General features: G+C 43.1%; 1 protein-coding gene across 1 annotated transcript; it reads left to right on the top strand.

Annotated features, from left to right (window-relative positions):
- The first annotated feature begins 1,277 nt into the window (after positions 1–1,277).
- HINT1 (histidine triad nucleotide binding protein 1) lies at positions 1,278–7,542 on the top strand. The gene is made up of 3 exons (XM_003829332.5): positions 1,278–1,694; positions 4,116–4,220; positions 7,223–7,542. Exons 1-3 carry the CDS (start codon positions 1,584–1,586, stop codon positions 7,385–7,387), a joined length of 381 nt encoding a protein of 126 aa, XP_003829380.1. The 5' UTR covers positions 1,278–1,583; the 3' UTR covers positions 7,388–7,542.
- The last annotated feature ends 10,960 nt before the right edge of the window (positions 7,543–18,502 follow it).

Raw genomic sequence — 18,502 nt, 5'->3', positions numbered from 1 at the left:
ACAGACACTTTTTCTCTGAACTATTTGAAAGTAAGTTGCAGACATGATACCCATAGCCTTAAATACTTCAGTGGGTTTTTCCTACAAAGACATTCCCTTGTATCAGTAGTTCTTAAAGTATGCTTCCCGGGCCAGCAGCAACTGTATCACCTGGAAAGTTAGAAACCTAACTTGTAGGGCCCCACCCCAGATCAACTGATTTTGACAATTTTTCTGTGGTTATGAAAGGAAATTAACATGACTTCAAAACTATTATCTAATTTATAGGCATTATTTAGATTTTACGAATTGTCCCAGTAATGTCTTTGATAGCAAAAGTACCAAATGGACACTTTTGAGATTAAAGGCAACCACATTCAATAATTTTGCCAAGACAAGAGTAGTAATGTAATCATAAAAGGCAGCTGAGCTCACATCTGTAATCCCAGCACTTTGGGAGGCTGAGGCGGGTGGAACACCTGAGGTCAGAAGTTTGAGAACAGCCTGGCCAGCATGGGGAAACCCTGTCTCTACTAAAAATACAAAAATTAGCCAGGTGTGGTGGTGCGTGCCTGTAGTCCTAGCTACTTGGGAGGCTGAGGCATGAGAATCGCTTGAACTCGGGAGGCAGAGGTTGCAATGAGCCGAGATTGTGCCACTGCAGTCCAGCCTGGGCGACAGAGCAAGAATCTATCTAAAAAAAAAAAAGGCATTGAGGAGGTATACTTTTTCTTAATACGTACACTTAGAGGTCTAGTATGATAACTGTAATTGTCTATAGGATTTTATAAATGGATGTCCTTAGTGACCTTGACAAGAGGGAAATGGACTCAAAAATGAAAGATAAGAAAGCAGACATGGTATGTAGAAAACTTCTTTATAAAACGAGCAAAGATACGGAGGGGGATGTGGGATTAAGGAAGGTTTTTTTTTTTTAAGGTGGGTCATTTTATTAATACATTATGTTGATTGCTGCTGGGAAAAATTCTTTGCAGAGCAGTCTAGGGAGGTTTACAAACTACTGATGCCTGGAGCTCATCTCCAAAGATTCTTATTTAATGGATCTGGGGTGCAGCCATGTTCACGGGGATTTTTAAAAGCTCCCCAAGTGATCTTAATGTGTAGTCAAGATTGAGAACCACTGGTAGAGAGAGAAAAAAACTGTTGAAGAGAAGACTTAAAATCTGCTGCAGCAGCAAGACCTTAAATAATCTAAGTGCTAAGTTGCAGCCAGCACCACTTAAATGATCAAATCTTGTCAGTTACAGTATCCAACTTTCCCTACAAGCATCCATAGGCAGACGAAGGGTTTATACCAGTAACTGCATTCCCCAGGAGACAAGAAAGGAGGATAGAAAAACGACTTAGGAATCTCCTTGGAGCTCAAGACCAGGAACTTCCCCAAGCCGGAGGTCCCTACGGCGCTCTGGCGCGCTGACCGCACTCGCAGCCCAGGTCGCCAGTGCGCACGCGCGAGATTAGGTGGGGCGCTAGAGCCGGGGCACCTGCGCAGGCTTGGCTGCGCCCTCTCGCGCCGCACGTTCTGCGGGTTCCTCCCTTCTTCCGAGCCTCTCCTCTGGCCGCCGCGCGGGAGAGAGGCCGAGATGGCAGATGAGATTGCCAAGGCTCAGGTCGCTCGGCCTGGTGGCGACACGATCTTCGGGAAGATCATCCGCAAGGAAATACCAGCCAAAATCATTTTTGAGGATGACCGGGTAGGTACTGGGCACCACCTCTCTCGCCTGCTGAGGGGGGTATCGTCCGCGGATCCTCGGGTTTCTCGCGGAGGGAGAGGAGGGGTCGCGAGTGTAGCGGCGACGGGAGGGGACCTGGCCGCCCTGGTCCAGCGGGCCCCCAGCCAGCGGACAGGGCCCGGGCACTCCGAGGCGGCCTGCCGGCGCGTGCCGGCGCTCCGGTTACTCGTTATCTGCCCCGGGCGCGGGCCAGGCCGCCGGGCGCCCTGAGTGCCGCACCGCGGGGCCTGGGCGCATGTCGGGGCGCACTGGGGCCCCCGCGTGGAAGCCCGCCGGCTCCCCGGCTGCCTCGGACCTTGCCTGTATCAGGAATCTCGAAATCTCGCCAGCGCTCTGCCTGACAGAGAGAAACCCGATCGCGCCCTGACTCAGGCCCAATCTCCGCGATCTCCCGCGCACAGCCGGCCTGCCAGGGCCGGGCGTTCTTGGGCGCTGCTCAGCAAGGCATTGTGCTCGAGGGCCCCAGGGAGGCTGGGAGGTGCGCGGGCCGTCTGGGCCTGCCCGCTTCCTCCGCGGGGTGCGGCTTGCCACCCTCACCCCTACCCCTATCCCTATCTCTACCCCAAGGCCTACCCTGGGCTAGCGAGGCGATCTCCTGAGATAAGAAGTGGGCCCGCGTCTGGGATTTGCTTTCCGTTGACCTCTCCCGCTGAACATTTTGGACTTACAAACAGCTGAATGATTCTTTTTGTATTCAACAGGAAGTAATTTTATGCCAAGAGACTAAGACTAGTTTTTGTTGACTTTTTGTAGGTGAAATCCCAGTTGATGTGACTTTGAGATATCTTGTGTAAATTATTTAGTGGCCAGTTGTATTTTTGGGATTGGATCTCAGATAAAGCTGGGCAGATTGGCTGATTTAGATAGAACAAATTTTGTAAACAGTTTTGTTAAATTTAGGAAATATAAAATCTAAGAAAAACATTTATTCTACTAATGTCGTTTAGTTAGATTCAAAACGTTATCAAAAATTTAATTAGGTTCCTCTAGGTGAATTAAAAAAAATACTTTGTCTCTACTCAGGGGAAATTCTTTGGTTTTAGAAAAAATATTTCTTTTTAAAGTTTGCAGTTGCCTTTGAGAAATGGTTCTTGAAAAATTTACATTTGAACCACCGAAGTCCAACTGTAGAACAGCAGGAAGCATTCTAAATGAATCAGCATTTTGTAGGGAGTACCCAGTAGAATTACTTCTGAGACAAATAAGTGTGGATGGGTTTTATTAAAACAGCTTTCACTTCAGCAGTGAGCAAGAGATTCGAAAATATTCATGTCATATGTGTATTTACAGACACTGTTTTAAATAATTAGTCTAAATGCTAAAGAATATCATATATATACTCTTCAGCTTTACACAAAAGGATAGGTATATTTCTTAAATAGTTGAGTAAAGTGAGAATACATATTAATCAAATATCAGACAAATATGTAGTTACAAAACTGATTGCTATCATAAAAAAAAAAAAAACCAGGAAATTGCACAACTAGGACTCTGACCTGGGAGTAATGGGACGGGGAGGGCAATCAGAGGTTTTTTTCTGTTTTTTCTTTTTTCTCCCAGAAATCATGTATGTGCTGGGAATGGAATGGCGGAATGACTAGCAGTTTAAATTAGACAGAAGTTGGGGTTTGGAGGGGGAGAGGATCATTGAAAAAGCTCTGAGGGCAGAGAGCTCAGAAGGCCAGTTCCATGTGAAGACCTGCAGGAGATCTGGAGAGGCAGACAAGGATTAGCATGGCCAATTTTTATGCGTTCATTGGCTCCCAGTTTAAATGTCACTGCCTCAGAGTTGTTATCCTTAAACACTTAATCTAAATCAGGCTTTTCCCGTAATGATCATTCATATTTTTCCTTTGTAACATGTATGATCTTTGGTGATTATACTTTTAAAGTTGGTCTTCCCATAAGACTTCTGTGGAGTCCGGGTGCAGTAGCTCACGCCTGTAATCCCAGCACTTTGGGAGGCCAAGGCAGGTGGATCACCTGAGGTTAGGAGTTCGAGACCAGCCTGGACAACATGGTGAAACCCCGTCTCTACAAAAACACAAAAATTAGCTGGGCATGATGGCACGTGCCTGTAATCCCAGCTACTTGGGAGGCTGAGGCAAGAGAATCACTTGAACCCAGGAGGCGGAGGTTGCAGTGAGCTGAGATCGTGCCATTGCACTACAGCCTGGGTGACAGAGTGAGATTCCATCTCAAAAAAAAAAAAAAGACTTCCATGGAAAGGACCATGGCACCATTCGTAATGTGTACACTTCTGTTTTCTTAGCATCTAGTGCCCTCCATGTAGTTACTGCTCAGTAAATACTTGTTGAAATAAGTTTTATCCTACCAATATACTAAAAGTTTGATTTATTTATTTCTTTCTCTTTTCCCTAGTGCCTTGCTTTCCATGACATTTCCCCTCAAGCACCAACACATTTTCTGGTGATACCCAAGAAACATATATCCCAGATTTCTGTGGCAGAAGATGATGATGAAAGTGTAAGTACATTTCTAACATGATTTATTTTCTTGCTTTTTAAATTGTGAGATTAATTTTGTCCTTAAAAGTGCTGTCACATTTTCATCTTCCTAAGGTCATTACTAAGGAAAAACCAGAAAAACCATTAGGACTTCAATTGCCCAGCTGTTTTCCAAATTTACTGCATCATTTTGTATCCCACCAGCAATGAATGAGTGTTCCAGCTTCTCCGTATCCTTATCAACACTTGCTATTACCTTTTTTTTTTTTTTTGAGACAGAGTCTTGCTCTGTCGCCCAGGCTGCAGTGCAGTGGCACTCGGCTCACTGCAAGCTCCACCTCCCTGGTTCACACCATTCTCCTGCCTCAGCCTCCCGAGTAGCTGGGACTACAGGCGCCCGCCACCATGGCTGGCTAATTTTTTGTATTTTTAGTAGAGACGGCTTTCACTGTGTTAGTCAGGATGGTCTTGATCTCCTGACCTCGTGATCCGCCCTCCTCGGCCTCCCAAAGTGCTGGGATTACAGGCGTGAGCCACCGTTCCTGGCCTATTATATTCTTAAAGTAAGCTAGAGAAAAGGTTATTAAGAAAATCATAGGGAAGAGAAAATATATTTACTATTCATTAAGTCGAGTGAATCATAAAGGTCTTCATCCCTGTCATCTTCATGTTGAGTAGGCTGAGGAAATCGAGGGGTTGGTCTAGCTGTCGCTGTCTCAGGGGTGGCAGAGGCAGAAGAAAATTTGCATATGAGTAGACCTGCACGGCTCAAACCCATGTTGTGCAAGGGTCAGTTGTATTTACTTGGGGATACCTTTTTAAAGTGAGACATTATTTCTGAAACTTAGAAACTTCAGGGCATTAATTTTTAGTTCAATATATTTGTACAAATCACAGAGTTCAAAGATTAGAGCGAGTACTTAATGGTAAAATACTGTCTTATATGCAATAACATTAAACCCTCAGAATACATTTTTTTCTTTTTTTTTTTTTTGAGACGGAGTTTCGTTCTTGTTGCCCAGGCTGGAGTGCAATGGCACGATCTCGGCTCACTGCAACCTCTGCCTCCCGGGTACAAGCGATTCCCCTGCCCTCCTGAGTAGCTGGGGAATCCAAGCGATTCCCCTTCCTCCTGAGTAGCTGGGATTACAGGCATGCCGTCACGCCTGGCTTATTTGTATTTTTAGTAGAGATGGGGTTTCTCCATGTTGGTCAGGTTAGTCTCGAACTCCCAACCTCAGGTGATCCGCCTGCCTCAGCCTTCCAAAGTGCTGGGATTACAGATGTCAGCCACCACGCCCAGCCCCAGAATACAAATTTTTAACATTTAGTATAATTAGACAGTCATGGCATTTTAAGGTCAGAGCTTCTTACTCAAATGCAGCTCTTTTCTGTAAGGACAATAAAATGTTAATTTTTACTCAGTTAACATTCTAAATTAGTGTTTTAAGGTCATCTCTTTTACTTAGAAGACAGTTGTTTGCCAGGAAACGTTTACTGAACCAGCTTTAAAACCGTGCTAATTCATAATTAAATGTTGTGACCAATATAGGTATCTGCTGTACAAAATTTTATATAGATGCTCATCAACTTAAGATGGGGTTACATGCTGATAAACCCATCATAAGTTGAAAATATTGTATGTCTGTTGAAAATGCGTGTAATACAGCTAACTTACTGAACATTATAGCCTAGCCTAGTCTAACTTAAGCTTGCTCGGAACACTTAACATTAACCTACAGTTGGGCAAAATCATCTAATACAGAGCCTATTCTGTAACAGAGTGTTGAATATCTCATGTAAGAGTATTTTACTGCATATCACCAGTCTGGAAAAGGATCAGAATTCAAAGTATGGTTTCTCCTGAATGCATATCGCTTCCACACCATTGTAAAGTTGAAAAATCATAATTTCCCCAACTTACAATTTTTGTCCATTGTCCATCTGTACAGTGGACCTTACTGCATGAGTAAGGTAAGCAGAGTCCACTGTCCTGGGGCTTACTAAGGTAATGGGAATAGAAATGTAAGACTCTCTCCCTTCCCTCTTTTCTTGCCAAAGGAATTAAAGGAGTTCCCTTTCCTGAGAGCTTTTTAGAATGTTGAAGTTAACCCTCCCAACTTTTTTCTCTCATAATGGGAAAGCATAAGCAGTGAAATGGGAGTTAAAGTTCTTTTCTCTTGCCAACCTTCTCCCCTTTAACTTTTATTAGGGAAGAAAGCTGGCAACATACAAATAGACTCCATGTGTAAATAGAGACAAATTGACTGTAGATAGAACCAAAAAACAAACAGGATGACACAGAGCGAGACTAGGTATTTGCCACAGGATCCTGCAAGTCCCCAGACAATGCAATAGATCTGGTAGTGTTCAAAGGAAAATCCATAATGGTCATAAGGAAGTCATAAAGAAAGCAAGATGTCTTGCTTTATTAAGAAAACTTAAACACCACTTGGAATATAATTAAAATTTTTTTTTGGTTGGGCATAGTGCCTTGTGCCTGTAATCCCAGCACTTTGGAAATTAAGGTGGGCAGATTGCCTGAGCGCAGGAGTTCGAGACCAGCCTGGGCAACATTGGAGAAGCCCCATCTCAACAAAAAAACACAAAAATTAGCCGGGTGTGGTGGCATGTGCCTGTAGTCCCAGCTCCTTGGGTGGGTGAGGCAGGAGGATCACTTCAACCTGGGAGGTCGAGGCTGCAGTGAGCTGAGATCGTGCCACTGCACTCCAGCCTGAGTGACAGAGCAAGACCCCATCTCTTAAAAAAAAAAAAGTTTAATTGAACAGCAGATTTTATTTCTAATTTGTTTCTTGAAATTAGTAATGATAAATACCTAATCTTAGTGAGTCTCCAGTTGTAGATTATGCTCTGTTGGGATTAAGAGTTTCCAAATATTTGCTCAAAGGGGTGTGTTTCAATGAGAGTTTTAAGATTTGATATTTCAGCTTGACAGTTTGTTATTTAATGGCAAGAAGTAATAAATTGCCTGTGCCTAAGAAACTTTTTTTCCTTTTCCAGCTTCTTGGACACTTAATGATTGTTGGCAAGAAATGTGCTGCTGATCTGGGCCTGAATAAGGGTTATCGAATGGTGGTGAATGAAGGTTCAGATGGTGGACAGTCTGTCTATCACGTTCATCTCCATGTTCTTGGAGGTCGGCAAATGCATTGGCCTCCTGGTTAAGCACGTTTTGGGGATAATTTTCTCTTCTTTAGACAATGATTAAGTTAGGCAATTTCCAGTATGCTAAGTAACACACTTATTTTTGCCTGTGTATGGAGAGATTCAAGAAATAATTTTAAAACCGCATACATAATAAAAGACATTGTTGCATGGCTTATAGTCTCTCTGAGTGTTGCATTTGATTTGTTATTTTAAAAATATATTTGTTGGAATATGTGAAGGTGGGTTTATAATTTTGGATGTTTCTTGCTTTTTCTTCCCAAGGAGGACTCAACATATGAACATTGCATTGTTTTAATGGTGTTACTAGTCTTTGAAGACAAATAATGAGAGTTTATACATTTAGCTTTAACTTCGAAATATCTTTCTAGGCTAAAATAGGTCCAACTTAGATTTTTAAGCTAATTCTCACATTTTCTAAGAACATAGAAAATTGACCATTTTGGGTTTAGAAACAGTGCTTTATGTTCAGCCCACATTGCCCCTGGACTCTGGGCGTAATTTGGAAGGGATGAAAGTAGGTTTGTCACACAATCTTTGATGACCATGTGAAGCCATACATTGGTATTTCCTTGCTGTTTAAACTCCATCTGAATATTATAAAGACTTGAAAACATTTTACCTAGAATTCATTTTTCCAGTTGAAACCCCACTGTTCTAAATGTGTATGCACACATTAATAAATGTATTTAAGTTGTGCACGAATCTGGCTACGTCATATAGAGTAGGAAAGGGAACTTGTCAGGGTCTGGGTTTTCATGTAGACCGACAACCAACCTTTTGTTTTTAGTCTCACCATGTACCCTGGCCTTTCTAAGGTTCTGTTTTTTTTTATTTTTTTTTTTTTGAGACAGTGTCTCGCTGTTTTGCCCAGGCTGCAGTGCAGTGGTGCGATCTCAGCTCAATGCAACCTCCATCTCCCGGGTTCAAGTGATTCTGCCTCACCCAGCCTCCCGAGTAGCTGGGATTACTGGCGTGTGCCACCATGCCCGGCTAATTTTTGTATTTTTGGTAGAGATGGGGTTTCACTATGTTGGCTAGGCTGGTCTCGAACTCCTGAGCTCAGGTGATCCGCCTGCCTTGGCCTCCCAAAGTGCTGAGATTAACAGGTGTGAGCCACCACTCCCGGCCTCTAAGGTTCTATTTAATACAAGGTTAATAGCTTTGCTTCTTTGCTTTCCTTTGTGTAGGCACTTTCCAGCTTCCAAAATTTAATAATTTTTTTTTGTTTCTTCTCTCATTCTCTTCATACTTACAGGTTTTTTCCTTTTTTTTTTTTTTTTTGTGAGACAGTCATCCTGTCATCCAAGCTGGAGTACAGTGGCACGATCTTGGCTCACTGCAATTTCTGCCTCCCAGGTTCAAGCAATTCTCCTGCCTCGGCCTCCCAAGTAGCTGGGACTACAGGCGCACACCACCATGCCTAGCTAATTTTTGTATTTTTAGTAGAGATGGGGTTTCACCATGTTGGCCAGGCTGGTCTTGAACTCCTGACCTCAGGTGATCACCCACCTTGGCCTCCCAAAGTTCTGGGATTACAGGTGTGATTACAGGTGTGAGCCACTGTGCCCATCCTTCCATTTTTAATCTCTAAAAAGATTGTTGTAGGGTTTTGACACATTTAATTGAGTTGTTTTTCTTAAAATTTTATTTCCTGTTAGTGATTTTTTAAAATAGTTTTTTTTTTTTTTTTTTTGGAGGTGGGGAGAGGAGGGAAATTGGCTCTTTATGTGCAACACATAATTTTTTCCCAATTTGTCATTTGTCTCCTTACTTTGTTTATGGTGTTTAAAATGTTTATATGGTTAATACATCCATCTTAAATTTATTTCATAAGCCTTTCCCACCCTAAGAGGATTTTAAAATATTATTATTTTTTTTCCTAGTACTTTTTTTTTGAGACTGAGTCTCGCTCTTGTTGCCCAGGCTGGAGTGCAATGGTGCAGTCTCAACTCACTGTGACCTCTGCCTCCCAGGTTCAAGCAATTCTCCTGCCTCAGCCTCCTGAGTAGCTGGGATTACAGGCATGTGCCACCATTTTGTATTTTTAGTAGAGACGGGGTTTCTCCTTGTTCGTCAGGCTGGTTTCGAACTCCTGACCTCAGGTGATCCACCCGCCTCGGCCTCCCAAAATGTTGGGATTACAGGCGTGAGCCACTGCGCCCGGCCTTTCCTAGTACTTTTATGACTTTTTATTTTATGTTGAGGGAAGGTGTAGGGAGGAGTTTTGGAGGGATTTGTGCCACAGTAAAGAATGAAATAATGAGATGCATTTGTATTATGTATAAGAGGGTTGGCTGGGCTTTTATCATGCATATTGTCTTTCCCACTGATTTAGTTAAGCTGGTGTTAATAAATCAGATAGACAACCACCAAGTTGTCTTGCTGGTTCTGTCTGTGACCTCTCTGCCCAAAACTGTCTTGTGGCATATATTCACCAAACCTCATGTGGTAGCCAGTCTCCAGGATAGCCCACAAGGATCTTCACTTCTGGTATTTGCACCCTTGTGTTTCTCATCGAATCTGAACTGGTCCGTAATAAACAGTATGGTACAAATGATAGTGTGATTTCCGAGGCTGCATCACAAAAGGCATTATGACTTACACTGTAGTCTCTTGGATTGCTCACTGCTATTGACTGAATATTTATGTTTCCCAAAATTCGTATGTTGAAATTCTAACCTCCAATGTGATGGTATTAGGAGGTGGGGTCTTTGTTAGGTGATTAAATGATGAGGCCAGAGCTTTTGTAAGTGGGATGAGTGCCCTTATGAAAGAGACTTTGGAGAGCTCCTGCCCCTTTCACCATGTGGGAACCCAATGAGAATAAAGTCCTTACAAACCAGGAAGTGGGCTCACCAGATACTGAATCTGCCAGTGCCTTGATCTTAGACTTCCCATCCTCTAGAACTGTGAGAAATAAATTGCTGTTGTTTATGAGCCACCCAAGTCTATAGTATTCTTTTTTTCCCCCCGAAACAGGGTTTTTCTTACTCTGTCACCCAGGCTGGAGTGCAGTGCCACGATCATGGCTCCCTGCAGCCTCGACCTCCCTGGGCTCAGGTGATCCTCCCACCTCTGTTCCTGAGTACCTGGAACTACAGGTTCATACCATCACACTGGGTAATTTTTGTGTTTTTTGTAGAGATGGGTTTTCACCATGTTGCCCAGGCTGCTATGGTATTCTTTTCTAGCAGCCAGAACAGACTAAGTTACTTGGGAAAGCCAGCTGCTATGGCCAGGGACCCTCAAGCAGCCCACCGGAAAGGCGTTATGTTGAGAGGAACTCAGGCCTGCCAACAGCCAGCAATATGTCAGCTATGCAAATAAACCATCTTGGAAGCAGACCCTCCCCAGCCCCAGTTGAGCCTTCAAGATGACTGCAGTCCTGATTAGCATCTGACTGCAACCTCATGAGAAAGACCCCACAGTACAAACACCTGTCGAATCTCCCAAATTCCTGATCCACAGAAATGGAGTGATAATAAAGTCACCAATTTTTGGGGTAATTTGTAACAGCAATGCTAACCAAAATACCCTGTTGTCTTAATTTTTTTTTTTCTTTTTCAGCATACAGCTAGACTGCATTTCCCTGCATCCTTTCAGCTGTGTGGGGCCATATACCTATTGTCTGGTTAATGAAATGTGTGAGGAACTGATGTATGTCATTTCCAAGACCCTGAAATATCTCCCATGCACTCTTCTTTGCTTTTTCTTTTCTTTAGTTGACAAGATGCAGAAAGGATTCAACAGAGGAGATTGAGATGTTTGATGGAATGAGCTTGAGTCTCCAAATGACTGCATGGGGGAGCATTTGCCACACTCCTGACCCACACTGAATTTTATTTGTTAAGCCACTGAGATTTCAGGGTTTGGATAATAATGCTTAGGAGTATTTATTATAATTAATACAAGACCTAAGATTCAGGAGTGATGAAACTTTTTTATATGAGGTGGCTTGGGATTTTAACAATCATAGCAGCCTATTTGATTGTTCTGCTCTTAGAAATAGCTCAGAGGTTGAGATTGCCTGGGTAAAGAGGGGTTAGAACTTGGAGATAACAATTGGGCTTTTAAGTAGAGTGTAAGCCAGTTCCTGTGGGGACCATAGCACCACTTTTTTTTTTTTTTTTTTTGAGCCAGAGTCTCACTCTGCTGCCCAGGCTGGAGTGCAGTGATGTGATTTTGGCTCACTGCAACTTCTGCCTCCCAGGTTCGGGTGATTCTTGTGGCTCAGCTTCCCAAGTAGCTGAGGTTACAGGCATGCACCACCACTCCCAGCTAATTTTTTTTTTTTTTTTTTTCATTTTTAGTAGAGACAGGGTTTCACCATGTTGGCCAGGCTAGTCTCAAACTCCTGACCTCAGGTGATCTGCTCACCTCGGCCTCCCAAAGTGCTGGGATTACAGATGTGGGCCATGCACCCAGCCAATACCACATCTTGATTGAACTGATCTGAGGAGGCTATGTGAGAATTGACTCTTATCTTTAATATTAAATGTTATATTTTAGAACTGAAGTGATAAGTTCAGGTCATTTGAGGAACTTAGTTTATCATTGAAATAATTTCCTTGAGTAAGCCACTGAGAAAATCAGAGTGATCTTTAATCTTTATTTTAAAATATGTGTATTCTTGCCAGGTGTGGGCTCACGCCTGTAACCTCAACAGTTTGGGAGACCAAGGTGGGAGGATCACTTGAGCCCAGGAGTTCAAGAGCAGCCTGTGCAACATGACTAAACCTCGTCTCTACAAAAAATAGAAAAAAAAAATTAGCTGGTATGGTGGTGTGCACCTGTAGTTCCAGCTGCTTGGGAGGCTGAGGTGCTGGGAGACTGAGGTGGGAGGATTGCTTTAGCCTGGGAGGCAGAGGTTGCACTGAGCCAAGATCATGCCACTGCACTCCAACCTGCGTGGTAGAGCGAGACCCTGTCTACCAAAAAAAAAAAAAAAAAAAAGCGTATTTTTCATTTATGTAGGTTAGAATTAGCCTACATGATAACAAAAACAAAAACAAAAAACAGATTTAGATGGGATAATAAGGCTTATTTTCTTCTTTCAAGTTATAGAACCCCCTAAGGTGGCAATCCAGGGCTCTTTTGTCACCTTCGTGTATCAGCAAGAATTCAGGCTCCTATCTTTCTTCTCTACCATCCTTTATATCCTCAAGGTCACTTCATGATGCATGGATTGATGCAGCTCCAGCTCTCAGTTTCCCCCATCAAAAAGAAAGAGAGGGAAGCAAAATAGCAAAAAGTCATGTCAGCATTATGGCCCTTTTAAAAAGAGCTTTTACGGAGGTCCTTCAAGACCTTCTGCTTATGTATTATTGGTCATCCCAAGATATAAGACAGGTTGGGTATCTTGCTGCCCAGAATTAAACTAGAAAGGAATAAATCTAGAGTCGATACTGACAGGTAGGTCACAGTATATCCCCCATCACTGATAGCCAGTGTTCGTGACTGTGGAAAAGCAGCCAGGCATTCTTAGACCTTGCCAAGGTGCTGAAAGGACTGATTAGGTAGTTGCAATTTGGCTATATTTACTCGTTTCTCCAACACTGAGTCAAGACCAGGAGGCATTTTGTTGACCATCCCCTATTTCTGTGAATAGTGGGTGCAACTGTAATTCCAAGCAAAGCTCCTTCTTTGCTGCACTCATTTCTAGTGCTTTATCATACTGATTACTTTTTTTTTCTATTTACATTATGGCTTGCAAAATAATAAGTAAATTTTCAAAAGCCTTCCTCACTCTTTTTCATTTTTTTTTGAGACACAGTCTCACTCTGTTACCCAGGCTGGAGTGCAATGGCACAATGACCTTTCACTGCAGCCTTGACCTCCCGGGCTCAAGTAATCCTCCTACCTCAGCCTCCTGAGTAGCTTCACCTGGCTGTTTTTCTATTTTTTATGGAGATGGGATTTTGCTTTGTTGCTCAGGCTGGTCTCCAACTACCGGACTCAAGTGATCCTCCCCTCTCAGCCTTCCAAAGTCCTGGGATTACAGGCGTGAACCACTATGCCTGGTCAAAAGCTCTTTTCTTACGGCACAGATTTTAGTTAAAGAGAACAAAAGTTGGTTAAGTCCTTCTCTTTCAAATATGTATTGCAAATATGTCAACAACTTATTCAAAGTCTGCATATCAGCCTTTTCATTCAACCGTAAAGCAAACTGAGAGCACTGGCTGATGATAGTAGCTGCTCCTTGAATTGCTTCCTATGATATACAGGATCATTTAATAAAGAGATTTCTGCCTATATCAGCTTATTAAGTTTTCTCCCTATGTTTATTATAATTATGTTCTATCAGCTTCTCAGAAAGAGTGTGACTTGTACATGCATTTGCTTATTTAGAGTAAAATTTGATGTTTCTATAGCTGGTTTTGCCCCTTTATTTCATACCAAAGGTTATTTTGCACTTGTCTTAAAAAATATGCAGTTGGTTTAACACGGATTTATTGTGCTTTGAAAATGACTTGAAAGCTTGAGTGGTTTCATGTTACTTTTTTAAAAGTCAGGACTTTTGAAGCATTAGTTATTAATACAATAAAATCTACCCATAAAAAGTGTACAGCTTGATGAATTTGACCACAATCAAGATAGAAGATGTTTTAATCATTCCAAAAAGACTTGTTAGGAGACCATTTTATAACCCACATTATAGATGATGGCTTGGTCCAGTAGGTAGCGTTAGAGCTGATGAGTAGTGATCCTATTCAGCGTGTATTTTGAAAATAGAGCCAGCACAATTTGCCAGTGGACAAAATATGGGAGCGAGAGAGAGAAGTCACTATTTATTATTCCTCAAGATTCTATAGACCAACTGGGTGGTTTCTGTGCTGTTTTGCCTGATCTTATTCATGCCGCTGTGTTCTGTTGAGGGTTAGAAAGTCCAAGATGACCCCACTCAGATGTATCATGGTTGGTACTTGTAGTCAGCTGGGGTCTCTGGAGTCCTCTCTCTAGGGCCCCTCAGTCTCTTGTTTCCTTACATTGAGGTCACACAGTAATAAACAATCCCAAACTTAGTTTAAATTAATTACAATTTATTATTCCTTATGATTTTGTGGGTCATTTGGGCAGTTCTACTTATTTCACCTGGGCTCACTCATGCAGCTACATTCAGCTAGGGGGTTGCAGGGGGACGGATTTAGCTGGGACAGTTGGCATGGTTTAGTTACACACCACAGGTTCTTTGGCTCCCCATGTAATGGAAATTAACAGGGGGACAAGCAGATTTCCCAGACAAGCCTTTTTTTTCTGGGCTTGTGCTTGAAAACAAGGGAAAGGCTGGGCGCGGTAGCTCACGCCTGTAATTCCAGCACTTTGGGAGGCCGAGGTGGGTGGATCACCTGAGGTCGGGAGTTCAAGACCAGCCTGACCAAAATGGAGAAACCCCCTGCTAAAAATACAAAATTAGCCTGGTGTGGTGGCGCATGCCTGTAATCCCAGCTTCCCAGCTACTCAGGAGGCTGAGGCAGGAGAATTGCTTGAACCCAGAAGGTGGAGGTTGCGGTGAGCTGAGATTGCACCATTGCACTCCAGCCTGGGCAACAAGAGCGAAACTCCATCTCAAAAAAAAAAAAAAAAAAAAAAAAAAAAAGAAAGAAAACAAGGGAAACAACAGAGGCGCAAGGATCCTCCAGCTGACTCTGAAAAAAGCCTGTAGGGAATTTTTTTTTATCAGGCAAAGTGTGGGAATTGACATCAGGGGTAGGGTATGAAGGCTGGGCTGGGCAGAACACGTAGGGGCAGGGTATACAGGTTCCCATATCTGGTTGCAATGCTTATATTGAGTAATGGGCCACCTGGTGGTCTGGCCAGCAGCAACGAGGCTGTACATCAATTATTGTTCAGCATTCCTTTCCCAGGTGAGACACTCTGCAACCTTTGTTCGATTTTAGATCTAAACCAGTTTCTGGAATTCTTTAAGTAAAAGGCATGGTTAAACATTAGGAGTGCACAAAAGAACAATATAGACTGGCTATTTCCTGTATACGACTATTAGCGAAAATAGTGTCAGTGAAGTAGTGGTGTGGATTTTGTGATCAGTGGGAATTATGAAAGGATGCTCTTGGGGTGAGCTAAAGCCAAACCCTGTCCCTATTCTGTCTCAGTTTCCATGTTGTCTTTCACCTTAAGCTTCTACACAGATTACTATTCTCAGAGCAGCAATCCAAGAGGTCAAAGAAATACTGGAATATCTCGAGGCGTAGGCTTCAGAACTTGCATAATATCACTTCCACCACATTCTGTTGGTCACAGCAAGTTAAAAGGCAAGCCTAGGTTGAAAGGTTTTGAGAAATAGACCTCATGTTTGCACGTGAGAAGGAGAAACGTCACATTGCAAAGGGGCATGCATACTAGGATGGGAGGAAGATAGAGCCATTAAAGAGTCTACCCTACCACCATTATGCTGTTGACTCAGCTACTTTCTCTCCTGCCATTAAGACTAATTGTTTCCGTGTCTTTGTGTGACTTGAGTTCATACTTTCTAAGAGAGGACAGGGGCTCCTGAGGCATAAACCTCAGGGGCCAGATCACCTCATAAGTTATAGATAGCCTGCAAATGACTGATCAGTGTTCACTGTGGTGAGGCAATCTGGTATGGTGGCCAGTGTGTACAGACCTCTTAAAGGCTTATATAAAGGGACCAAGCGCGGTGGCTTATGCCTGTAATCCCAGCACTTTGGGAGGGCCGAGGCGGGCGGATCACCTGAGGTCAGGAGTTTAAGACCAGCCTGGCAAACATTGTGAAACCCTGTCTCTACAAAAACAAAACAAAACAAAAAAAGTTAGCCAGGCATGATGGTGGGTGCCTGTAATCCCAGCTACTTTGGAGGCTGACGCAGGAGAATCGCTTGAACCCAGGAGGCAGAGGTTGCAGTGAGCCAAGATTGTGTCATTGCACTTCAGCCTGGGCGACAGAGGGAGGCTCTGTCTCAAAAAAAAAAAAAAAAAAAAGAAAAAAGAAAAAAAAACTTACAGAAAGGGACAGGGCGTGTGGCAAGTCCTCTGAAGCTTTCCTGAAAGGGTCCAATAAAAAAAAAAAAAAAAAAAGAAAAAAGAAAAAAAAACTTACAGAAAGGGACAGGGCGTGTGGCAAGTCCTCTGAAGCTTTCCTGAAAGGGTCCAATAGGCATCTTGCTTGACCAGTACAGTACAACTGAAAATTGGTATAGTGGTTACAAATATCAGCCTGCCATTCAAATGTGTAATAAATATATCTCTTTTTGTTTTTCTGTAACAACTTTTCTGTTTTGAGTCTCTGATCCATTATGGTGAAAGGTACTTACTTTTAGTCAATTTGGAGTTTTTCCCCTCCCATCCCTGGGGTGGTACTTAATTTCTGGAGGGTGTTATGCAGTGCCATGGGATCCGGAGGGGCCATCTAGTCCTCTTTGTCATTGGTCCCTACAGTTTACCTGAGACTTTTGTTACCTTATTTAATCCTTTTTCATTGATCCCTGTAGGTTGACGTTTTGTAATAGTGATGACCATGATTATGATAGTAATTATGAAAGTATTATGATAACATTAATAAGTGTTGCTATTTGTTTAATGCTCACTATGAGACAGGCACTGTGTTATATGTATTAAAAATAGTATTGCTGGCCGGGCACGGTGGCTCACGCCTGTAATCCCAGCACTCTGGGAGGCCGACGTGGGCAGATCACGAGGTCAGGAGATCGAGACCATCCTGGCCAACATGGTGAAACCCTGTCTCTACTAAAAATACAAAAACTAGCTGAGTGTGGAGACGCGTGCCTATAATCCCAGCTACTTGGGAGGCTGAGGCAGGAGAATCTCTTGAACCCGGGAGGCAGAGGTTGCAGCGAGCCGAGATGGCACCACTGGACTCCAGCCTGGTGACAGAACTAGAGCTCATCTCAAAAAAAAAAAACAAAGTATTGCTAAAAACAACTCTGTGTACATGTTATATCCTGCTATATCCTGCGGCATTTGCACAGAGCATATGTGTAATGGACATTTGTAATTATCAACATCCAGCTTTTGAACTCCCTTCCTATTTGAGGGATTCATTGCCTCCGAAAGGAGAAGCTGAAATGAACAGACACCTAGTATTCTAGCTCCTCTGCCAGCTAGGATGTAGGCCCTTGACCTAGGCTCTGCCAATCAGATGCACTCATCTGGGATTTTGAATTTGAAACTAATGACACAAAGAAACAAGGACAATGGAGATTTCTTTCTGGTGTCAGTGGCAGCAGCATCAAGTTGGCAAGCACAACAGTGTCTGTGTTGCCAACCCTTGGATCCAATGTTGAATACCAGGGATGACAACAGTGCAAACTGCAGTTCCTGTGTTCAGTGGCAGTGGTAGCAGTATACCAGTAGACTGGCTCTCTGATTCTATGTTTTGGTTTTTGTTTGTTTGTTTGTTTTGAGACAGAGTTTCGCTGTTGTTGCCCACGCTGGAGTGCAATGGTGCGATATTGGCTCACTGCAACCTCCGCCTCCCAGGTTCAAGTGATTCTCTTGCCTCAACCTCCTGAGAAGCTGGGATTACAGGCATGTGCCACCATGCCCAGCTAATTTTGTATTTTTAGTAGAGATGGGGTTTCTCCATGTTGGTCAGGCTGGTCTCGAACTCCTGATCTCAGGTGATCCACCCGCCTCGGCCTCCCAAAATGCTGGGATTACAGGTGTGAGCAACCATGTCTGGCCCCTGGTTCTATTTTTGTTTGTGAAGTTATCTGCATAGCTTCTCTTTATTCCTGCCTGTTTTCCCAGTTTATCTGTGAGCCATTCATTAGTTTCAAGAAATTAGCTGATGGAGAAATTCTTAGCAGGAGTGATTGCAGGCAATAGGGAAAGGGTAGGTGGAGAGCTTGGGGTTGGTTAATTGGCCTGGTTTGGGATGGAGGCAAGGAGAACCCAGCTAACATTAAGGAATTGGATTTTCACAGCCCTTGGCAAATAGTAACAAAATACTTTTTTTTTGTTTTGTTTTTTTGTTTTTTTGTGGGTTTTTTTGCGACAAGGTCTCCCTCTGTCACCCAGGCTGGAGTGCAGTGGGGATTATAGCTCACTGCAGCCTTGAACTCCCAGGCTCAAGTGACCTTTCCAACTCAGCCTCCCAAGTAGTTGGGATGATAG

The sequence above is a fragment of the Pan paniscus genome, chromosome 4, assembly GCF_029289425.2.
Source record: "Pan paniscus chromosome 4, NHGRI_mPanPan1-v2.0_pri, whole genome shotgun sequence".
NCBI lineage: Eukaryota > Metazoa > Chordata > Mammalia > Primates > Hominidae > Pan > Pan paniscus.
The sequence above is the reverse complement of the archived record's forward strand: the minus strand, read 5'-3'. Positions and strand labels throughout refer to the sequence as shown.

Coding starts and splice junctions, on each gene's coding strand:
- HINT1 (XM_003829332.5), top strand. CDS start 1,584: ATGGCAGATGAGATTGCCAAGGCTCAGGTCGCTCGGCCTGGTGGCGAC. Junction 1,695..4,115: donor TCATTTTTGAGGATGACCGG/GTAGGTACTGGG, acceptor TCTTTTCCCTAG/TGCCTTGCTTTCCATGACAT. Junction 4,221..7,222: donor CAGAAGATGATGATGAAAGT/GTAAGTACATTT, acceptor TTCCTTTTCCAG/CTTCTTGGACACTTAATGAT.